The 19,585-nt window shown below is 36.3% G+C and overlaps 1 protein-coding gene across 1 annotated transcript in view; it reads left to right on the forward strand.

Moving 5' to 3' along the window:
* Window positions 1-19,585, forward strand: part of AP3S1 (adaptor related protein complex 3 subunit sigma 1) — a 71,578-nt gene that overhangs the window by 15,032 nt on the left and 36,961 nt on the right. The window contains exons 2-3 of the mRNA XM_007451217.1: window positions 10,201-10,292; window positions 13,643-13,754. Coding sequence (XP_007451279.1) covers window positions 10,201-10,292; window positions 13,643-13,754 — 204 coding nt within the window. The remainder of the gene's footprint in view (window positions 1-10,200; window positions 10,293-13,642; window positions 13,755-19,585) is intronic.

Consider the following 19,585-nt stretch of genomic DNA (forward strand, 5'->3'; position numbering starts at 1 on the left):
GAATCCATACTCTCCTCCCTCCCTTTTTTATTTGTAGCTTGCTTATCAAAGTTATACATTAGCATTGGTTAAAGAATATAATAGTTCTATAAGGTTTATAATGAAAAAACAACATGGTCTCATTTCCCCCTTCCCACAGGTACATACTTTAATTTGATAACTCAGTGATTATTACATGTCTCTAAATAACATGCTTGTTTTGTTGCCTGATTTTTCACTTGTGGGCGTGATCTGTTGACTTTTGCTATTGAAAATGATTATTTAGCTCCTTTTCCACCCCTCCCACCCAGCATCTGTATCCTACCAGTCCTATCATAGTTACTTCATAATTTTGATTAGATCAGTATTTGGTATTTACATTAATTTCTTGTGTAAACATCCTCAGCTGAACCATGTTGTAAACTGTGCTTAGTTTTTCCTTTCCTGACATTTCATTTTCCTTGCGGATACAGTCGCCTTTTCCTTTGATCAAGTTTTTTATTTACTTATCACTAATTCATGTCTTTGCCAGTTGTCTCAGTCATATGCATCTTCTATCAGTTTCATGTTCCTGAAGAAATCCCTCCTGGAATCCTTTAACTAGGTCCAATCTGGACCTGTTTTATGGCAGTCATATTAGGATCTTTGTTATCTTAGGTATTCCTTTTGCCTATTCCTGTGTTGGATCCCTTGTTGCTTGATTTTTTTGGTTTATTACCTTACCATGGTGGAGCTTACAGGAGTTATCCTCCAGTAACTTCTTGAGAAAGGTCTTGGGAGGTAGATTTTTTTTGAGATCTTGCATGTCTGAAAAGAGTATAACTTTACATTGACTGCCTATAGAGTTCTTGGTTGGAAATAACTTTTCCTCAGAATTTTGGTGGCATTGCTCTATTACCTTTTAGTTTCCAGTATTGTTATCGAAAAGCCTGATGCAATTCTGATTACCTGTTCTTTGTGTATGATCTGTTTTTACTGTCCAGAAAATATGTAGAGTCATGTTTGTCAGCAATTTCTAAAGTTTCATAGACTCTTGCTATGAGTCTGTTTTCATTAGTTGTGCTGGATCCTTGATGGGCTCTTTAATTCTGGAAGTTCTTGTTTTCTTTCCTTGAAAAATTTCGCAGTTTGCTCTCTTCTCTTTTTGAATTTCCTTTTATTCAGCATTCCTCTGGACTGTTGTTCTACTTTTGTTATCCTTTCTCTTCTATTTTCTGTCTTTCCGCCCTTTGGTCCTATTTTTTGAATGATTTTCTCACTTTATTTTCCATTCTTTCCCCCCAATTTTAAAATTTCTCTGTATATTTTTAATTTACGTGAACTCTTTTTAAAAAATTTCTGAATGTTACTGTTTTGTGGTATGCTGTTCCTGTTTCCTAGTTGGATTATCTTTTCTTATCTCTCTGGTATTAATGATATATACTTAAAAATTTTCTTCTTCCTACTTGGTTTGTTTCCTCTCAGTTGCTTTTCTCCCCTACTTTTGTCCTTAGCTTTTATGTTCGAGCTGTCTTCCGACGTCCACTAATCTTTGGTTGACTTCTGTGTAAAGATAGGATACTGAAAACTAATTGGAAACGCTGAATCCATGAGTAGAGGTTATCTATATGAGCTTTTCTTGAGACAGTGTGGCTAGGCAGTTTAGCTACGGTAACAATTGCTGTAACAACAATCCCCTCAGTCTTAGTGCCTTAACACAATAAAAGTTTATTTCTCATTCACATAAAGTATAGTATTGGTGGTTCTGATCAGCTAGAACCTTCTTTGTGGGCATTTATTTGTCATTCTTGAGATGATGTTAACGGAACTTCTGCATCTAGTTAACATGGAAGATTGTGCAGGAATTTTTATGAGTGAGGCTTAGATGGTGCATTGTTTTCTTTAATTTATTTTATTTATTTATTTTTGGCTGCATTGGGTCTTTGTTGCTGCATGCAGGGTTTTTCTAGTTGCAGCGAGCAGGGGCCACTCTTCGTTGCGCTACGTAGGCTTCTTGTTGCGGTGGCTTCTCTTGTTGCGGTGGCTTCTCTTGTTGCAGAGCACAGGCTCTAGGCACGCGGACTTCAGTAGTTGTGGCATGTGGGCTCAGTAGTTGTGGCTCGCGGGCTTTAGAGTACAGGCTCAGTAGTTGGGGCACACGGGCTTAGTTGCTCCGCAGCATGTGGGATCTTCCCAGACCAGGGCTTGAACCTGTGTCCCCTGCATTGGCAGGCGGATTCTTAACCACTGCGCCATCAGGGAAGCCCCTAGATGGTGTATTTAAAAAAAAAAAAAATTTATATTTTTAAAATTAAAAGAAGTTTTTTTTGAAGTATAGTTGATTTACAATGTTGTGCCAGTCTCTGCTGTACAGTGAAGTGACACAGTTAAACACATGTAGACATTCTTTTTCTTACATTCTTTTCCATTATGGTTTATCACAGAATATTGAATATAGTTCCCTGTGTTATACAGTAGGAGCTTATTTATCCATCCTATATATAGTAGTTTATATCTGCTAATCCCAAATTCCCAGTACTTCCCTCCCCCACCCACCTCCCCCTTGGCAACCACAGGTCTGTTCTCTGTGTCTGTGAAACTGTTTCTGATTTGTAGATAGGTTCATTTGTGCCATTCTTTAGATTCTACATATAAGTGATATCATATGGTGATATCATATCATTTGTCTTTCTCTTTCGACTTCACTTAGTATGATAATCTCTAGTTGCATCCATGTTGCTGCAAATGGCATTATTTCGTTCTTTTTATGGCTGAGTATTTTTCCATTGTGTAAATGTACCACATCTTCTTTATCCATTCATCTGTCCATGGACATTTAGGTTGTCTCCATGTTTGGGCTATTGTGAATAGTGCTGCTCTAAATATACGGGTGCATGTATCTGTTTGAGTTATAGTTTTGTCCAGGTATATGTCCAGGAGTGGGATTGTTGGATCATATGGTAATTCTATTTTTAGTTTACTGAGGAACCTCCATACTGTTCTCCATAGTGGCTGCACCAGCTTATCAATACATTGGCACCAACACTATAGGTGGGTTCCTCTTTCTCCACACCCTCTCTAGCATTTGTTATTTGTAGACTTTTTAGTGATGGCCATTCTGACTGGTGTGAGGTGGTACTTCACTATAGTTTTGATTTGCATTTAAAGAAGACATACAGATGACCAGTAGGTACATTGACAGTGTATTTTTAACAACTGGCTCACCTGGGAGGAAAGAACTCTATTTTGTAGTATTGGCTACATGATGTAAGTACTCCATTATGGTCAATTTCATGCTACCAGCATGATGTAGTGACATCATGTGACTGAATGCAGAAATGGGAAGAGATAACGCACTGTTGTTTTCAATTGTGCCAGCTCTGGTATACCACTGCAACTGCCTACCACATCACGTTGTCCAAAACTGAGTTGTATGGCTCCCTTAAATTCAAGGAAAAGTGGAAAATATTCTTGAATTGTGTGCTTGGGAAGTAGAGTTTGGTGAACAGATGACAGTTTCTGCCGAAGTTGGAACCTCCAATGTCATTAACTTTAGATCTAGGTACAGTTCCTGGAGAAGTTTGTTCCAGGCTTTAGCCTGGAGGGTGATGAAGGCCTAACTGTAGGAATTCTGGGAACTGATTGAAGAAAAGGACTAGGGATTTCAACATCTGGCTTGTTGACATTTTCTTAACCCCCTTGTGTTCAGTATGGCCTGGTATTCACTTATACTGCTGCTCTAACAAATGACCACAAACTCAGTAACTTAAAAACAACACAAATTTGCAGGCATAACTCATTTTATTGCACTTTGCTTTATTGCACTTTACAGATACTGTATTTTTTACAGATTGAAGATCTGTGGCAGCCCTGCCTCAAGCCAAGTCTATTGGCGCTATTTTTTCTAACAGCATTTGCTCACTTGTGCCTCTATGTCATATTTTGGTAATTCTCGCAATATTTCAAAAGTTTTCATTATTATTATCTTTGTGATAGTGATCTGTGATAGTGATCATTGATGTTACTGTTGTAATTGTTTTGGAATGCCACGAACCACACACACATAAGAGAGTGAACCAAATGTGTGTGTTCTGACTGCTCCACTCACCAGCCAATCCCCTATCTCTCTCCCACTTCTTGGGCCTCCTTGTTCGCTGAGACACAGCAATATTGAAATTAGACCAGTTAATAATCTGACAGTGGCCTCTAAGTTCAAGTGAAAGGAGGAGTTGCATGTCTCTCACTTTAAATCAAAAGCAAGATATGATTAAACTTAGTGAGGAAGGCATGTTGAAAGCTAAGGTAGGCTGAAAGCTTAGCCTCTTGCACTGGTTAGCCAAGCTGTGAATGCAAAGGAAAAGTTCTTGAAGGAAATTAAAAGTGCTACTGCAGTGAGCACATGGATGATACGAAAGTGAAACAGCCTTATTGCTGATGTGAAGAAAGTTTAGTGATCTGAATAAAAGGTCAAACCAGCCATAACGTTCCCTTAAGCCAAAGCCTAATCCAGAGCAAGGCGCTAACTCTTCAACTCTATATGAAGGCTGAGAGAGGTGAGGATGCTGCAGAAGAAAAGTTTGAAGCTAGCAGAGGTTTAAGGAAAGAAGCCGTCTCCATAACATGAAAGTGCAAGATGAAGCAGCAAGTGCTGATGTAGAAACTACACTGAGTTATCCCGAAGATCTAACTAAGATAATGAACAAAGGTGACTGTACTAAACAACAGATTTTCAGTGTAGACAAAAGAGCCTTCTGTTGGAAGAAGATGCCATCTAGGATGCGCCTGGCTTCAACGATTCAAAGGATAGGCTGACACTTTTGTTGGGGGCCAATGTAGCTGGTGACTTTGTTGAAGCCAGTGCTCATTTACCATTCCAAAAATCCTAGGGCCCTTAAGAATTATGCTAATGTTATGCTAAAACTGTGCTACTCTCCTTGTGTTCTATAAACGGAACAACAAAGCCAGATGACGGCACATCTATTTACAACATGGTCTACTAAATTTATTTTAAGCCCACTGTTAAGACCTACAGTTCAGAAAAAAAAGATTCCTTTCAAAATATTACTGCTCATTGACAGTGCAGCTGGTTACCCAAGAGCTGTGATGGAGATGTACAGTGAGATTCATGTTATTTTTATGCTTGCTAATACAGTGTCCATTCTGCAGCCCACAGATCAAGGAGTCATTTTGACTTTCAACTATTCTTCTTTAAGAAATACATTTTGTAAGGCTATAGCTGCCATAGATGGTGATTCCTTTGACGGATCTGAGCAAAGTCAGTTGAAAACCTTCTGGGAAGGACTCACCATTCTGGATGCCAGTAAGAACATTATGATTCATGAGAAGAGATCATAATATCAACATTCACAGGAGTTTGGAAGAAGTTGATTCCAGCCTTCATGGATGACTTGCAGGGGAGGGATTCAGGACTTCAGTGGAGGAAGTAACTAGCTGTGGTGGAAATAGCAAGAGAACTAGAATTAGAAGCAGAGCCTGAAGATGTGACTGAATTGCTGCAGTCTCATGATAAAAAACTTGAGTGGATGAGGAGTTGCTTCTTAAGGATGAGCAAAGAAGTGATTTCTTGAGATAGAATCTACTCCTCGTGAGGATTCTGTAAAGATTGTTGTTATGACAACAAAGGACTTAGAATAATTCATAAACTTAGTTGATAAAGTATTTGCAGGGTTTGAGAGGATTGACTCCAATTCTGAAAGAAGTTCTGTGGGTAAAATGCTATCAAGCAGCATTGCATGATTCCTTCTTTATGAAAGGAAGAGTCCATCAGCGAGGCAGACTTTACTGTTGTCATATTCTAAGAAATTGGCACAGTCACCCCAACCTTTAGCAGCCACCACCCTGAGGAGTCAGCAGCCACTGAAGCAAGACCCTCCACCAGCAAAAAGATTAGGATTCATGGAAAGCTCAGATGATAGTTAGCATTTTTTAACAAAGTATTTTTAAATTAAGCTATGTACATTTTTTTAGACATAATGCTGTTGCACACTTAGTAGACTACTGTATAGCTTAAACATAACATATACTCACTGGGAAACCGAAATATTCATGTGACTCCCTTTATTATAATATTTGCTTTATTGTGGTCTAGAACCAAACCTTCAATATCTCCTAAGGCTTACCTTTATATACATCACATTTTATTTTCTTTACCCATCCATGGACACCGTTGGACACTTAGGTTGTTCCCATATATTGGCTATTGTGTATAATGTTCTAATGAACATGAGAGTGTTTTTATCTTTTCAAGTTAGTATTTTCATTTTCTTCAGATAAAAACTTGGAAGTGGAATTGCTGGGTCATGTGGTAGTTCTATTTTTAATTTTTTGAGTAACGTCTATACTGGTTTTCATAGCAGCTGCACCAATTTACATTCCCACCAACATACACAAGGGTTCCATTTTCTCCACCTCCTCGCCAATACTCATTATTTTTAGCATCTTTATAATAACCACTCTAATAGGTGTGAAGTGATACTTCATTGTGGTTTTAATTTGCGTTTCCCTGATGATTAGTGGTGTTGAGCATCTTTTCATGTACCTTTTGGCCATCTGTATGTCTTCCTTGGAAAAATCTCTATTTAGATTTTCTGTCCTAATTTTTTAAATTGGATTGCTTCTGTATTTTTGCTACTGAGTTGTATAAGTTCTTTATATATTTTGGATATTAACCTCTTATCAGGTATATAATTTGCAGATATTTTCTTCCATTCAGCAGGTTACCTATTTGTTGATGGTTTTCTTTGCTTTTTAGAAACTTTTTAGTTTGATGTATTCCAGGTCTTATATTTTGCCAAGTTATTTTTCTATTGGGATGTTTATCTTTTTCTTACTGGCATTTAAGTGTTCTTTATGTATGCTAGCAACTATTCCTTTGTCAGTTTTTATGTATTGCAGATATGATTGTCATGTTTGTAGCTCTCTTAATTCTTTTTTCTGGTGTCATTTGAGCATTAAAAGTGCTTACTGGGCTTCCCTGGTGGTACAGTGGTTAAGAATCCTCCTCCCAATGCAGGGGACACGGGTTTGAGCCCTGGTCCGGGAAGATCCCACATGCAGTGGAGCAACTGAAGCCTGCATGCCTAGAGCCCATGCTCCACAACAAGAGAAGCCACTGCAGTGAGAAGCCCATGCACCACAACAAAGAGTAGCCCACACTTGCCGCAACTAGAGAAAAATCCACACGCAGCAACAAAGACCCAACGCAGCCAAAAATAAAATAAATAAATAAATTTAAAAAGTTTTTAAAAAAAGTGCTTACTTTTGATGTGATCAAATTTGCCAACCTTTTCCTTTATGGTTATCGTTATTTATGTCTTATTTGAAAGTCCAACACTATTACAATGTTATAAAGATATTCTTCTGTATTATATTTTTAAATTTTTGTAGCTTCACCATTGACATTTATTTTTAATCAATCTGGGATTGATTTTTGAGTATGTGAGAGCTAGAAGTTCATTGTATTAGAACAAAAAGAAAAATTTTTATCCTGGCACCATTTATGGAAATGCCGTTCCATCCTTGCTAATCTGCAGTGAGTATTCTGTTTTAAATTAAACAACTATATTTATATGTGGGTGTGTTTCTGGTTCCATCAGTCAGTTTCCCTATTTCTGCACCAATATGTTGCCTTAATTACTGTGGCTTTACAATAATTCTTAATCTGGTCAGCAGATCTCAGTATTCCACTTGAGAGTGTCTTGTTATTCTAGTCCTTTGATTTCATATGTAAGTCATGAGAGGAGTCATATTTGGAGTCATAATCCGGTTTTCAAGTTTTCCCCCTACACCCTTGTTGGGATTTTGATTAGAATTGCCTTAAGTCTTTGGAGCATTTTGGGGAGATTGAGCATCTTTATAACATTGAATCATTCAATCTATAAGCATTGTACATTTTTTAATTTACTTAGGTATTCTTTAATTTTTTCAGCAAAGTTTTACATTTTCTCTTGCATTTTTTTTGTTGTTGTTTCCTTTATTCCTAGGCACTGCATGGTTTTTGATGCTATCTTTTTAAAATTATATTTTACAACTCATACTTGCAGAAGGTTAGAATGGCGGTAGAATTTTATATAATGTCTTTCTTTGTGTTCTTATTAAAACCTTTTACTAATTACAACACTTCTGTGTAAATTATGTTAGATTTTCTTTGTGGAAAATCTTTTCATCTGTGACTGACAGTTTTGTTTCTTCCTTTGAAACTAATCCTTTGAAATTTGTTAATGATTTCCATGATTTTCTTTATAGTTTTATTTTTATCACCCCCAAATTTCTGTCACTATGTAATATTTAGTGTTGCCTGTTTTTGAATTTTATACTAATGGAATGATTACATATCATTCTGATACTTACTTTTTTCCCCTGCTGTAGAGTGAATTGTGTACCCCCCAAATCCACATGTTGAAGCCCTAACCCTCAATTTGATGGTGTTTGGGATTGGAACTTTGGGAGATAATTAGGTTTAGATGAGGTTATGAGGGTGGGGCCCTCATGATGTGATTAGTGCCCTTACCAGAAGAGATACCAGAGAACCTGTTCTTGCTGTTTTTCCCCATAAGGACACATAAGGACACAGTGAGAAGGTGGTTGTCTTCCAGCCAAGAAAAGATCACTCACCAGAACCCAACTATGCTGGCACTTCAGTCTTGAACCTTTAGCCTCCAAAATTGTGAGAAAATAAATTTCTGTTAGTTAAATCATCAGTCTATGGTATTTTTTTAATGGCAACTTGAGCTGTGGTAACTATTTTTTTCCACATTAAACTTTTGAGAATCATTCATATTGATGGGTATAATATACTGATTTAATTTTTACTGCTTATAGGATTCTATTTTATAAGCATACCACAGGGACTTCCCTGTCGGCGTGGTGGTTAAGAATCCGCCTGCTAATGCAGGGGACATGGGTTTGAGCCCTGGTCCGGGAAGATCCCACATATCGTGGAGCAACTAAGCCCGTGCACCACAACTACTGAGCCTGCGCTCTAGAGCCCATGAGCCACAACTACGGAAGCCCGCACGCTTAGAGCCCATGCTCCACAACAAGAGAAGCCACTGCAATGAGAAGCCCACGCACCGCAACGCTCGCCACAACTAGAGAAAGACCGCATGCAGCAACGAAGACCCAATGCAGCCAAAAATTAATTAATTTAAAAAAAAGTTCCTTAATTTATATGTCATTGGTGGACATTTGGGTTGTTTTCAGCTTTTTGTTGTCATGGTGCTTTTATGAACATTCTTCTTTGTGCTTCTTGGTGTACAGGTTAAGAATTTATTATATGTATGTAGTTGGCCAATTTTCTGTTGTTTTTGACCTTCAAAAACAGTGGTTTCATATGGGTTATCATTGTACCTAGGAGTGAGTGCTGTATTGTAAAACTTTTTGCCCAAGTGGTTATACCACTTACCTTCCCACTGGTAGGCTGAGTTTCTTTGACTCCACATCTTTGTCAATATTAGATAGTGTCATAATTTTACATTTTTGCTAATATGGTACAATGTGGAGTTATCTCATTGTTACTTTAACTTGTGTTTCACTTCATTACTAATGAGGTTTACCATCTTTTTATTTGTTTATGGACCATCATATTTTCTTTCCTTTGAAATTCTTGTTCATGATTTTGCCCAGTTTTCTATTGCAGTGTTTGAGAAGCTGACTCTTTTTTACTGGGATATGAATTGCTTGGTGAATTTAATAAATATTAGTGAATCAATTCTTGGTTTTAGGCAGCGCTTACATAAAAATGAGTAAGATGGATAGACTCTTACTTCAATTTGCATTTAGTTAAACTTACTTAATTGGAAGCTCCAAACTTCTGTACTTTCTTCCATTAAAATATAGATTAGCTACATGAATTATTTATAACTTCATCTCTTTATTTCAGTTTACTCATTTGTAAAACAACGGGCTTTGACTAGTTAATATCTAGTGTCCCTTTTACTAGTGTCTATAATTCATGTGTCTGATATTTTTCTTGTTGGTTTCTGAAGCTGAGAAATAAGTTTTAGTGAAGTGGTAAACTATAAAGTGCTGAATTTTTGTTTTGTTTTTAATTTAAAAATGTTGGGTTTTGTTTCTTTTAAGGTATGATAGGTTAGTTCTCCAATGACTGCACTCTTAGATGAATTTCCCAGACAGATACTACTACCTTTTATTTTTTTAATTCTTATAATGCTGTTAAACCTAGAAATTAGATCCTAACATATATGAATTATTCTTTCTCAGAGTGAAGATACACAACAGCAAATCATCAGGGAGACATTCCATTTGGTATCTAAGAGAGATGAAAATGTTTGTAATTTCCTAGAAGGAGGATTGTAAGTAAAGCATTTCATGGACATTTCTAATCTTTGACTATATGAGTAAAATATATACTGTTTAATCGTTTTATCTTAAAATTTCCTAATTTGATTAATTGGATTGGGGGAATTAATTGCCATTTATGTTAACTATAAATCTAACTTAAATAATTTTTTGAAGATATTTAATCTTTTTCTTTTAAAAATTTTTAAAGGCATTTTATATAAAGGTAATATATTCATATGGCAAAAATTCAAACATTACATGGAAGTATAAACTGTAGACCAAGTCTTCCTCCTCCAGCTTTAGTCCTTCTTCCCAGTTTCTTGTGTATCCTTCTAGAAAATTAATTTTGCACTAACATATAAAAGTATAACCTTAAAAATTTTTACTTACGGGATCACACATGTATGCTGGTTTTCGTGTTGCTTGTTTGCACTTATGCTTTGAAAAACTCTGCATATAAACCCATCTAAAGCAAACTCATTCTTTTTAATGACTACAGAGTACTCCTTAGGGTGAATGGACCTGTTTTCATAAGAATTTAGATAGCACCCTTTATTTTATATTATGATCAATTCTGACATCTGCTTTTCAAATATATGTGTGTGTCTAGATAGACAGATTCGAATTCAGCTAAGACTTTTCTATTTTTAAAATGAATAAATAAAACTTGCTTATGATTAGTTTGCCAACTATTGTAAATAGTTTTAAATTAATGGGTTTCATGAAAATAATTTGTTCTCAAATAGTTTCATAAACATTCCTTCCCGTGTTTATATGTTTAATTTCTTAACAAGATATTTCCTCAGTGACAATTCAAAAACTAAACTTTAGCTGAAGCTCATTATGAATAATCAGAGATTAGTCTGAGAAACCTACACTTTTCTGTATTTTTAAGGTGTATGATGCATATTATGAAAAACAGTTTTCATAATACAGAATTCATTCTTACCTGACTATAAATTACTTTTTATCATGTAGAAAGTTTACTTGCATTTCTTGAAAGGTTATATATCATGCTGCTCTTAAATTTGCAAATACACACCTATGATTTGTAAATTTTGCTGTTAACTCGAGGCCTCCAATTTAATAGTTGAGACAGATGTACTTGCTTTCTGTTCTTGTATTTTAATTGTACTTTACTTATCTCTCTTAAACTGTAGTTGAGTTGTGTTTGCCATTACCATCGTTTCCCTTTATCTCAGCTCCTTAATCTTCTAACCTCATAGGAAATTAATCACCCAGCACAGTGCAAGAAATTGATTGGTCTAACCAGGGCACTGTTTGAACTAGGAAGTATGACTTGAGTTTGTAATTATTCTTTTCCAACCTTGCAAAAAGTAGAAAGCAAATATTGCATCAGAGATGAGGCTACACATCTGGTTTAGTCCTAGTTTTGTTACTAACAATCTGGTTTTCTTGGTTAGGTCACTTAAATTCTTTGTACCTCAGTTTTCTCTTCTTATGTTAAATAAGATATTTGGACTAAGGATTTCTAAAATTTTGTAGCTTTTATGTTGTGTATTGCATTCTATACAAGAATTTGAATCAGTATGGTACTATAGTATAAAGATGAAATTATAACAAAATGTGTACTTATATTAATATTTTGTTTTCTTTTAATAACTTTAATTGCCTTTTTTATTTTTTGGCAGTATGCGGGCCTCTCACTGCTGTGGCCTCTCCTGTTGTGGAGCACAGGCTCCGGACACGCAGGCTCAGTGGCCATGGCTCACGGGCCTAGCCGCTCCATGGCATGTGGGATCTTCCTGGACCGGGGCACGAACCCGTGTACCCTGCATCGGCAGGCGGACTCTCAACCACTGTGCCACCAGGGAAGCCCTAATTGCCATTTTGAAACTTACAGTTTTCAAAAGTTTGGTCTTCTTTTAAAGCAGATCCAAACAAAAATTTAAGATAATCACTAAATTGCAGATTCAGGATGAAGTAAAGTCTGCTGTTGCTGCTTTTTGTCCCTTTTAAGGAACAGTTGCAATGATAGTCTATAAATACAACTCAGAGAATCTTTAAAGTGCTTGTACATATTTTTAAATTGCATACCTTTTCTAGAGAGTAGGAGTTTTTAATTCTTGTCAAAGATCATTTTCACTTTTGGTATTAGGATATAAAGTAATAAAAAATAATGAGTGTGTATGTAGAGAAGTTGTTTCTACAAAACTTGTGAATTTAGTATTACTTTTATTGAGTGACAAATAGGGACTTCCCTGGCGGTCCAGTGGTTAAGACTCCATGCTTCCACGGCCGGGGGCATGGGTTTGATCCCTGATCGGGAACTAAGATCCCGCATGCTGCCCAGCGCAGCCAAAAAAAAAAAAAAGAAAGAGATAGGGGTTATTTTCCTTTGTCTTGTTTGAATGTTCAGTTAGCTCTGATTACACTTAGCCTTGATTTTTTTATGTTTCGTTAGTGTTAAAGGGTCTTTTGAGAAGGTGAATGAATTGTTGTAAACTTAACTGTGGAACAGTTAAACTGTATTTAGAAAAATAAAAGGTGTTTGTAATGATCCCTGAATTATTATTTTTAAAATGCTGAAATTCCAATCAACATAAATAAAAATATTTGGCAAAAGGATTGAGTATCTCTTAGCTCAGTTTTCTTGCATTTATATTCCAAAACAAAATGTGTTTTTGGAGAAGATCTTGATGGTAAATATGTCCAAAACTTAAGAAGAAATGTCATTTTTTTTTTCCTATTTGATAATCAGTGTTAAGCTGTGTAACTTACTGTGACCTATGGATTTAAATCTAGTAAGCTCTTAAAAATGCCCTATGATCTCATTTCTGCCTACTTCTCTGACCTGATTGCTTACTAATCTTTCATTGATCGCAGGCCTTCTTTTTCTTTCTTGAACACAGATATTTCGTTCTTGATGAAATTGCCTTTTTATTAGTTTACCTTTGCCTGAAATGCTCTTCTCTAAATTTTTTCATGGCACGTTCCTTATCATTAGATCTCAGCCTAAACATCAACTCTTTTAACACCCAATAGTAAGTAGCAAATCCATCAATGTGGCATCATCCTCTTTTGATTCTCTAAGTAGTCCCTTCCACTCTGATAATATTTTCTTTTTTTGTTTATTGCTCCTTACCCACTCTCAGTACCTGGCACATAGTAAGTACTCAGTAAATAACTGAATGAATGAATGAACTAATATTAAGCATCGGCATCTTTTACTTGACTTCTATGAAGAAAACAACCATCTAGTTCACTTGAATGCTGTGTCATTAAATGTTACCTTTCTTTTTATAGAAGGTTTTAAACAAATTGTCAGTTTTCTTGAACTAATGAAAATGTTTTTTATTTTGTAACTATAACATTCCAATTGTTTTGTTTTGTCATTTAGATTAATTGGAGGATCTGACAACAAACTGATTTATAGACATTATGCAACATTATATTTTGTCTTCTGTGTGGATTCTTCAGAAAGTGAACTTGGCATTTTAGATCTAATTCAAGTAAGTTAACACTTGCCTCTTACTGTCTTAAACAACAATTTTGGCATTTCAATTTTTTAAAACTTCTGTGTTCTAAATTTTCTAAAATGATGTTTTGTTTGGTAAGAAATAAGTGTTCCATAGTAGATGTTGGGGGGATAAAAGAGGGATGAGGGATGTAGCACAGAGTCATTTAATCTAATTAAGACTAACTGCAACTAATTTCCTCATGCCCTTTTTTCCTGTTCACGTAAGTCACCACAAGAACCCCAACACTCATAGGTCTTTTACCATATGTATCCAGATCTAACCCCAAAACCCACCCCTTTCTATCTCCTGAAAATCTTTCATAATGGCCCTGGAACTCAAGGTCAGTCATCAGCAAATTTCTCCTTATCTTCAACCTCTTCTGTTAGTATTATCTTCACCTTTTTGCTGTAGGTTAAATCTGGCTTCCCTGATGAAACTAACTGCCACCCTCTTCAAGTAGTAGCAGTTTTCTCTTTCGCTTTCTTCATACCATTGAGTCTGGAGGGTGTTCTCTTTGCTTTTCATTACATTTTCCGGACCTTTTTCTCTTCTAAAACATCTCCAGACTTTATCTCATGTTCTCAAACTATACCTACTTCTACCAATCCGGTTGCAGTAATCTCTCATTCCTACTCCCTATTCATTGGAGATTTTGTCAAAAACTTTCAGTGGTCTGAGATTTTACTCTACCTGCAAGCTAACAAGTTAACTACCACAGTTTCATGGATGCTGACAGAAGATGGGAGATTTCAGGGCTAGAAACAAAGGACTTTATTTCTGACAGCCAAAGCAGTAGTCAAAGTAACAGCATTTGCTTACACTGGTTACTCAAGTCCCACTTCCTAAAGTGTGACTTGATAAGGTGCAGGTAAGACCTGCACACACAGTGGATTGAGTTATAGGAGAGGAAGCCCAAGCTTAGTGAACTGGAATCTTTTATAATGGTCACTAAGCATATCTGCCCATGTCCTGGAGGAAGAGAATATCTTCCAAGCAAAGTATAGATAAACTTACCCTTTGCTTTGGAGGGAAACACTATCTATTTTCCAGGGCTGTTGGCTATACGAGCTTGCTTGAAAAGATAATCCACAATAAAGGCAGTCAGTACCTCTGTTCACATGATGTGCAGGAATGGAACACCCATGGAAAATTGTCTCCTAACAGATTTTAGTTCTTAGTTCACTGACATTCACTCCAGTACTGCTTGTGTTATAATTCTTGGTTATTTCAATATTCATGTGGATAGTTCATTCAGTACACTGGTATCTTCAAACTGGAATTCCTCTTCAATGAATTTTGCCTGTTACCCCACTTCACAATTCATTTCTAGACCATGTCTTTATCCAGACTTAAGTCCCTCCATCATCTTAATTTCACAGTTTCCACTCTCTGCTACCATCTCTTATCTTTTCTTATCACAATTACTGTTACTCCAACAGTTCTTTGAGCCCATTGGGACCTTCAGTCCCTTTTTTTGTTGGTTTTTTTTTTGAGGATAAAAATTTTTATTGACAGTTTTCTAGGTATCGTTGTACATTTTTGAACTGTTCAATGTTTATTAATAGATAAATGCCAGCTTTAGAAAAATAGACATGTTTATATCCAGAATCCTGTATGCTCTTCCTGTGTTCCTTATATCTTTTCAGTGTGTCTTTGGGACCTTCTGTCTTTTAAATCTATCTTCTCACTGTCCCTGATCCTCCTGATGTCTTACTCTCCTTGCCCAGCTTAAACTCCATGGTCAATCATGATAATCATAGGCTTGTATATACTCAGCTCTTTGCCTGAATCCACACATCTGAACATACTTAGAGAAAAAAAGATAACCATACATGCTGGCCTCACTTTAAATTCATGATCTCTGACCTCATTGATTCCTTAATGCTACCCAGTAATCACATTATATTTCCCTGGTCATTTCACTCTCCCACACTCCTAGACAACTGCTGATACATTCTCCTCCCCCCTCAAACCTGTAGCACTTCTAACGTGTAGCTTCCAAGTTCACTAGGCAATCAGAAGCAATCAGAAGGGAACTTCTACAGACTCTGTATCTGTGTCCTTGTACTCTCTTCTATAAGAGATGAATGAACTTTGCTCTTAGCTAAGGCCAACTCACCCACTTATATACTAGCTTACTTCTTCCTCATTGCTCTAGCATTTTTCTCTCTTCAGTATCATTTTTTCCTCTCTTCTAGATCATTCCCACTAGTCTATAATATGTTAATATGTTCTTCCATTAAAAAAAAAAAAAAAATTCTGGGGCTTCCCTGGTGGCGCAGTGGTTGAGAATCTGCCTGCTAATGCAGGGGACACGGGTCCGAGACCTGGTCTGGGAAGATCCCACATGCTGCAGAGCAACTGGGCCTGTGAGCCACAACTACTGAGCCTGTGCGTCTGGAGCCTGTGCTCCGCAACAAGAGAGGCCGCGATAGTGAGAGGTCCGCGCACCACGATGAAGAGTGGCCCCTGCTTGCCACAACTAGAGAAAGCCCTCACACAGAAATGAAGACCCAACACAGCCAAAAAAATAAATAAATAAACAAATGTGGGGTTTAAAAAAAAAAAAGAAAAAGAATTAAAAAAAAAATTCTGTCCCTACTTCCTTCTCCAGCCACTGCCTCATTTCTTTCCCTCTCTTTATAGCAAAACACTTTAAAAACATTTTCTGTACTCAATGTCTCAAAGTTTTCTTCTCCCATTCTTTCTTGAGCACATTCTAATCAGGGTTTTCAGCTTTACTGTTGCTGAATCCAAAGGTTCTCATCAGTCCTCCTTTATTTGATTAAGATTGTTTATTACTCTCTTCTTCATGAAATATCTTCTTCACTTGGCTTCTAGGATACCTGGTTTGCATGCTACTACTTTAGTTGCTTCATTTTAGTTTCTTGATCTCCCTTACGTCTTCTTCTTTGGCAAATCCTATTGATTATGCAGAAACCACTTACTGCTCTCTGCACTGCCTCCACATGGGTCCACGCCACCATCAGCTCTTGCCTGGACTATGTCAGTAGTTTTCTGACTGGTCTTCCTGCTTCCACTGTCCTTTCCTTTTTGTCTTTTCTCAGTAAAACAGCCAGAGTGATACTATTCAAATATGTTACATTTTATACTTTTCCATTTTGAGTTCTTCAATGGCTTCCCTTCTCACTAAGAGTAAAAGCCAAATTCCTTATAAATGACCCATGAGGCCTCACATGATCTGACTCCCCTTGCCGAACCCTACTACTTATCTTACTTGATTTTCTACTCTTTTCCCCTTTGCTCCATCGACACTGGCCTCCTTGTTCCTCAGATATACCAGCATGCTTTTACCTCAGAGCCTTTGTACTTGTTTATCTTTCTACCTAGATTGTTCTCCCCTCATCGATTATTATTTTGATGCTGTTGCTGGTCTTAATGGTTATGATAGCATGGTTGTTATATCTTAGAAGGGAATTATATGGGGAGTTGTCAAAAAACAAATATCCTACATCATATCTGAAGTAAATTCTTTCATGTATTTGTGGAAAAGGGAAACTATGTCTTGTGTTTTGCAAAAGTTTTTAGCCATTATTATTTGAAATGTTGGTAATTTGTCTTGATATTAAATAAGGTACAGAAAAAAGAATTTCAGGATTGTCTTATTGTCCCGTTTCTAACGTAGGCATGAGCTGTTTTTATAAGAAGATCCTATTGAGTTATTACATGTTGATCTATCACGTAATTTACCTTACAAGGATGAATTCTATCACTACCTTGAACATGTTGGAAGTTCTGTAGTTGCTGTCTTTCTCCGGTGGTTATTACAGATCATTAAATACTTAAGAGGGAGTGCTGAGCATGCATAAGTCAGGCACTTTAAAAACATTGGTTGAGTGAACAAAGATGGAAGGGAGTAGCTTATTGTTTCTGCTTCTGTTTCATGAAACAGCTATACAGAGTTTATTTAGAACTGATTTTCTTTGTCCATCCTCTAGTTTTGAGAAAAATAATAAAAGTGGAAAATTATAAATCAAGAGAGTTTAGACCAAAGCCTCTTGGTTTTGTATTTTCTTTAGGGAATGGGTCAAGAAAACTTAGTAAATATCAACATGTGATAACTAAACACAGTTTCATTTGTTTTTTTTTTGAATGTTTGTATTTTACTTTTATTTACATTTCTAGAACTGTTTAAAATACAGAAAAACACAAAGGATAAAACAATAAATACCTATATTCCTATCATCCAGAATTAAAACTTTAAAAAAATTTTTTTTGAATTTTTAAAATTTTATCATTTTTGGTTTTTAAACATTAAAAATGCTATAATTCAAATGATCATTAGAAGCTTATATTTTTATGCAAAGGTTTTGTGTTTCTAAGGTATGTATGTATTGTCCCAGATTTGACTTTTTACCTTATATAAAATCTGAGAGAAGGAATTCTTAGTAATTCCATGTGGGAATTATACTAGTATGTCACCAGGTTGAATAATCAGCTTCTATTTTGTTTTCTTTTAATTCTTTGTTAGTTGGGAAAAAAAGGTGATCTTTTTTTGTTTCTGTTGTGTACTATTTTAATGTGATATTGATTACAATATAAGCTAGTTTCAGAGTTGATAGCTAGCCTTTTTTGAAGTCCTTTCTGTTATAGCATGTTGTCATTGGAAGTGTTAAAATATTTACAGGGTGAGAATAGAAGTTAATTAAATATTAATGTTGGTTGTTTGAGTTATTTATAAGCAATCATATTGTCCTCAATTAAGTTAGTTAGTTGCCACGCTGATATGGAGGCATAAAAGTTCACTAGATAATTCCAAATTTTGTAACAGTTTTTTGTATCACATGTAGCAATTTATATCAGCATCAGCCTTGTTCAGTTATAGTTAGGAAAAAATTGAGGACTAACAACTAAACTTATCTTTAGGTTTAGAAAGATATGTTTTGACCATGGTGTTAGAATATGTATATAAATTAGAACTGTTATGTATATAGCATTTGTCAGTACTACAGTACTGAGCGTTAGACTGAGTTTTGTGAAGTTATTTTACTTATTGCTATTAGTGTTAATTTAGTATGATACTGAGCAAGTCATTTAATGTTAATAGACCTTGCATTTTTCACCTGTAGAGTATGCCTGTTTCAGTATATGCTGCCTATAGACCTCATGAGTTGTTAGAAATATCAGTGAATTAAAGCAAAGTAGTAGTGGTTAAAACCATTCAGGCCCTTCTCTGTACTGGCTATATAACTTTGGGCAAGTTACTTAACCTCTTTGACCCTGATTTTGTTCATCTGCAAAGTGGAGGTAATAATAATAATAATAATACCAACTCATAGAACATGTGAAAGCATTAAAAAAAAAAGATGGTGTATGTGAAGCCTGTCGCTAAATGACTGACCTGAAGTAGTCAGTGGTTTTTAGCTAACATTATTGTTAAAGCATATATTTTATAAGGAAGGTGTATAATTTCATTAGTACACAAACTGAATTGGGTAAAGAAGTCCTTTTATTTTTCTCTTTCATTTTTGCAAGAATTTGTGAATCTATTTATCCTATATGTTCTTTGATGGCTTTGGAGGAATTCTGCATTGTGATAGAATTATGTGATAAGAATAGGCTTAATTGAGGAAACTTGTAAGCCAAGAATACTTAAGAAAGATCCCCGGGCTTCCCTGGTGGCGCAGTGGTTGAGAGTCCGCCTGCCAATGCAGGGGACACGGGTTCGTGCCCGGGTCTGGGAAGATCCCACATGCAGCGGAGCGGCTGGGCCCGTGAGCCATGGCCGCTGAGCCTGCGCGTCCGGAGCCTGTGCTCCACAACGGGAGAGGCCACAACAGTGAGAGGCCCGCGTACCGCAA

The sequence above is a fragment of the Lipotes vexillifer genome, unplaced genomic scaffold (genome assembly GCF_000442215.2).
Source record: "Lipotes vexillifer unplaced genomic scaffold, Lipotes_vexillifer_v1.1 scaffold91, whole genome shotgun sequence".
In the NCBI taxonomy this organism is placed as follows: Eukaryota; Metazoa; Chordata; class Mammalia; order Artiodactyla; family Lipotidae; genus Lipotes; species Lipotes vexillifer.